The following is a 4,935-nucleotide window of genomic DNA, read 5'->3' as shown; positions in this document are numbered from 1 at the left end:
CAGAATTTCCATGAAAGTAAAGAAACGTTAACATAAGCAATCGATAAAATATATTATCATGATAACCGCACGCATAATAACCTTATTTAGAAACGAAAGCGCCTTCCTAGGCAGAAGTTTATTATTGATTCAGTAATATTCAGTAATGCGATTCAGTAATTGTCAACAATAATTCTTTCCATTACAGCAGGCTCTGTAGGAAACTTTTTACAATTTTGCAGTATTGCAATGTTGAAGTGCTTACTCCAAACAGGCTTTGCAGAAGTCTTTCATTTCTCTCTCTCTCTCTCTTTCTCTCTTTCTCTCTCTCTTTCTCTCTCTCTCTCTCTCTCTCTTTTAAACTTTCTCCTTCTGGCTCTAATTTCTTCATCCCAAGGCCACATATTAGACATCGCATCAAACTCATTTTTTTTTTAACATGATTCTTGTTTGTCTGGCAGTTACTTGCACAAAAGTGATGAAAACAACGAAGTATGTGTCGAGAGTACTAATAACTGATCAAATTTTAGATGTTGATTTTCCTTTTGGCAGATTTCAACATTCTTCAGGGGAAACGGTGTTGTTGACATGTTTGTGCTAAGATGTATAACCGATTCATTAAACATTTTCGACGTGGGTATTCCGGGTTGATTCTTCCTGCAAACCGAAGAGGGCGTTATTGCTTATCTTGGTGCAGGTGAAGAACCTCACGACAGCTGCGCGGAATGGCGCATTCCACACCAAATACACGACGGGATTGGCGCAGGAGTTGAACAGGGACAGCATCACAAGCACACGGTCAACTGGTCCATAAAGAAAACTGGGGTCAATAACATGCACATTATACAGGAAGAAAGAAGTGGCGTTCGGACCCCAGCACACAATGCAGATAATGATCAGTATCAGGAGTATTCGCAAGACTCGATTCATGGCTACGATATGTCTGAGTGATGATGCGGTAGATTGGTCACCACGTTTGCAGGTCCCCGTAAAACGTTTGGACTGAGTGTAGAGAGCGCGAGCAGCCAAAAGTTGTGTTACTAGCATTGTCAAGACGGGAATCACGAATCCCAAAATGAAAGAAACCGTTGCCAAGAAGATCTGCCCCGCATTGGTTGGATGCTCAACTTGGCAAGACCTCGACTCCTCGTCAACGCCGGTTCCTAGTAGGAGATCGGTGGTCAAGCCCGTAGCAGCAAACCAGATGAAGACGAGACAAACATTCACGTGTTGGCGTCTCTTGTAGCGGCTCCAACGGATGGGGTGGACCACTGCGGCATATCGCTCCACCGATGCGGCAGTCAGCGTGAAGATTGAGCTCAAGATGCTTACCCACAGGAAGAATGAGGTAAAAATAACTCGGCAGTACATTTCCCCCATGGCTGTTTTCGGGACATGGACCGCAACCGGGATCGGGAAAAGAAAGACGGAGGTCAGAAAGTCCGCTACGGCAAGATTCCCGACGAGAGTGTCGGCGGAGTTCCTTTCCACTCCGCGACGTAACAGAATTGCCATGACAAGCGCGTTCCCGCTAGTGCCCAGCACTGACGAGAAAACTTGGATTGCCAATCGCAAAGACCACGTGATCGGCTGCCACACCCAATCAGCGATGGGATAAGGTGGCGTATGAATTTCACTGCTCCGCTGTTCTCTAATATCATCGTGATGTGTTGTGTCCATCTGACCCTCTCCGGGCTTGTAAGATGAGCGTCCATTCTCGACTCCAAGCGACAATATTTCTGTTTCCAACTCTACAACAGACGTTGTCCGTTGCAGAACGGTGGTTCCTAAAGAGCCCCTTGATGTGACTGTTGAATTTTGAGCAGCAACACCAACTTCGGGTGTTGTGGTTGTCTCTACTTCCGGATAGTTGACGGATGTCGAGTTCTGAGCAGACATTCTGCAAAGTGTTACCAGCAAGGTCACGAAAATGATAAATGCATCGTGTGTAGCCATGCTGTGCCTACTCAAGTTGATTTTCGAAAGAAAATATCCTGGATAGAGATCAAATTAGGCAAAGAAATGAGAATTGCAATCAGACATGGTTACATATTGAACTTGGTGGATTTGTTTTTCTCTTTAGTAGGATTGTTTGTATGATTCTGACCTCCAAGATTATCATAACCAGCGTTATCAAACTTTGACCTGTTTAAGAGAATGATACTTTTAAAGCAACGTTTTGCAAGTGTCGTAACTGAAATATGAGCAGCACTTGGCTTGAATATGGTCAACACTAGTTTTCTTTTTTTTTTTTTTGGAGAAATCTATTTACGTTATAACAATAGTAATCAGAAAATGAGTGTGGCAAAATAATAAGCGGACATAATGATTAAAATACGTAATGCTGAAAGACTTTAGAAACATGGATGCAACTGGTATCTCTAATCACATTTATTAAGAAAAAATATTAACGATATGAAAGGTATTTTCTTTTTCATATCGGAGATGTTTCTTTGTTTCCTATTGCTTTGCATTGTTAGAAAAGAAGCCATTCCTTTTTTTTTTACAACAGTCTACTTAAAGTCGTTAACACAGCTTGTCCTTTTAAATTTGTATTTCTTACATAGATCCATAATATACCACAGTATTATATTCCCGAACACAGCAGGAATAACCGTCATCAGAAGGAATTTCTTTTCTTGTTGTTGTTGTTCATTTTCCATCTGTGAAGATGGCTGGATAGCCCATATTCAGCTACACTAAGCTGGTCTTCCATGAGGTCCAGTTGGATGTGGGGTAGGACCACTTCACCGGGTTAGACACCCTGCTCTTTGCGATGAATGAATGAAGCGGGATCTTTTACGTGCATGAGCTGTGACTCTCTCATACACGGGACCTCCATTTTATGTCCTATCCGAGGGACAGAGTGTTTTGCCTCTTGCTAGAGGGAACGGTATGTTTACACACAACATTGCTCAGTCCAGACTCGGGTTCGAACCCGGGCCGCGTGATCGTGAGGCAGACGCGCTACCGACTGAGCCAACTCACCGCCCTAGGCATGGTTGGGGAAATACTTGAAAGTCCTTGAATTGGTTACGGTTGTTCTGACGCTTTAAATTCTATTCCAAAGTAGTAATACAAATTGCATTTTTCTTTTGCTAGCTAATTTGGAATTCAGTTTTTATCAAGTCTTAACTTACTTGTACCAAATTAGTGTTTATTAGGTAAACCACCCTTAGGCTGGGTACAGTGTCTTTCACTAATCAATTTGGTCAGTCGAAAGTATTTGTAGCAAATTAGCGAGTGAGCAAGTAAGTAACCTAGTTGCATTGCCAAGAAACTAATCATATCTAAATACAAATTTACAGTGTACATTGAACAAACATCGAAATTACAATATAAAAGAAATTTTGGAAGAGAATACCTTTGAAGACGAACATAGAAGAATACAATAATTATCAGTGATACAAGATGCGGATATCCTTTTGAATACGTTCCCTCAGCACAAAAACCACCGATAGCAAGTGGAAAAAAGGGACATGACGGATATGAATCTTGGAATCTTTTCTGCTCACCACCAGACCTCCAAGACGTCCTAGAGAGTCGATATAGCCTGGCGCTTGTACTCTTTCCAAGATTGGAAACACTTGAGAAGACCAATGCCACATCTGAAAACCAAGTTATCGGTTAAGGCAACTTATACCCGTCTTTAACGTTTCTTATTTATCATTGTTATTATCATTTAAATCATAATTGTCATTATCACTATTCTTTCTTTCTTTTTTCTAGAAGGGGAGATTTTGCCGAGAAAATGGACGAATAACGCTTCAAAACGTTCAATGAAACCAGCCAATCAAATGCGTCTATGAGATGTTATCAAATCTCCTCGTGTTGCGCGTTTTTGTTCTGTTCTGCTTTTGTTTTGTTTTTTGTTTGTTTTTTTGTGTGTGTGTGTGGGGGGGGGGGGGTAAGTCAGGCCGCGACTGAAATCTGTCCTCTCTTTTGTTGTTTTAGTCAGTGGTTGACTTGTTTTCAAACAAGTAATAAGTTATAGGCAAACGATAGACATGAAAACCATTAAGACATTCCATGATGTAGATGAAGCATCATTGACCAACCGAGGCGAGGATAACATTTGAAGAATATCTTTGTAAGAGATAAGAGTTGCTTTTTGAAGAGAGGGGTGGGGGACAGATAAGGGACAAAAGGAAGAAAGTTGAGGAAAATTCTCAGACTTTCATTGATACTTGATTCATACGCTTGAAAGATGGCTAAGAATGTAAATGCTTTTAACTCCGTACAAAAGAACTCTATCAATATACTTGCTGAGGTTGTAATAAGTGAGTAAGATTACTTCAATAACATGAGAAAACATGAACAACATCGACTGCGAACATCAATATCGGCGGCAGTAACATTCTCAAAGATGCCCGCGTATCAATACAATCAAGAATAGATGCAAAGTCAACCCTAATGGGCTCGAATCTCGGCAAAGATGGACAGATATAAAATGCTAGCATCTTGTGGAAAGTAATTTGCCATCTACTGTATTTCGATGTTCTCTTTTTCTCTTTCATGTCTTTACAAGAGGAAGGGCCCATAATATTGATGTTCGGAAATATTATTTCTGGTATATGGAGATGTAACAAAACGCCCGCTTTATAGTGGGTGAATGACCATGTACGTCTATAGCTTTACGACCTCTCAAGGTTGTGTGTGTGTGTGTGTGTGTGTGTGTTTGCTTAATTGTCGACTGGTTTCTCTTGCAAATGGAAGATGAACGTAACAACATAACAAGAGCCGAACCAATCAAAAATGAGATCTTGTCAGCTGATGTGTAGTATCGCGCAGATGTTGAAGACAGAGCGCAAAAGAGAGAAAAAGTAAAAGAGAGAGAGAGAGAGAGTGAGAGAGAGAGAGAGGGGGGGGGGGGGGGGAGAGAGAAAGAGATATAGGGGAGAGCCCTTACAGAAATGATATACATATTCCTGGATAAACAGAGGAACCCTATATTGC

At 41.2% G+C, this 4,935-nt stretch overlaps 1 protein-coding gene across 1 annotated transcript; it reads right to left on the bottom strand.

Annotated features, from left to right (window-relative positions):
* Positions 1–597: 597 nt before the first annotated feature.
* On the bottom strand, positions 598–1,878 carry LOC139727940 (galanin receptor 2b-like). The gene has a single exon (XM_071638915.1). The coding sequence runs from the start codon at positions 1,876–1,878 to the stop codon at positions 598–600; it is 1,281 nt and encodes a 426-aa protein (XP_071495016.1).
* Between the last annotated feature and the right edge of the window lie 3,057 nt (positions 1,879–4,935).

This window comes from Diadema antillarum, unplaced genomic scaffold (genome assembly GCF_040938485.1).
Source record: "Diadema antillarum isolate AM-2024a unplaced genomic scaffold, OU_Dant_1.0 scf00000018, whole genome shotgun sequence".
NCBI classification, from domain to species: Eukaryota; Metazoa; Echinodermata; class Echinoidea; order Diadematoida; family Diadematidae; genus Diadema; species Diadema antillarum.
Note: the sequence above shows the minus strand (reverse complement) of the source record. Positions and strands in the feature narration are given on the sequence as shown.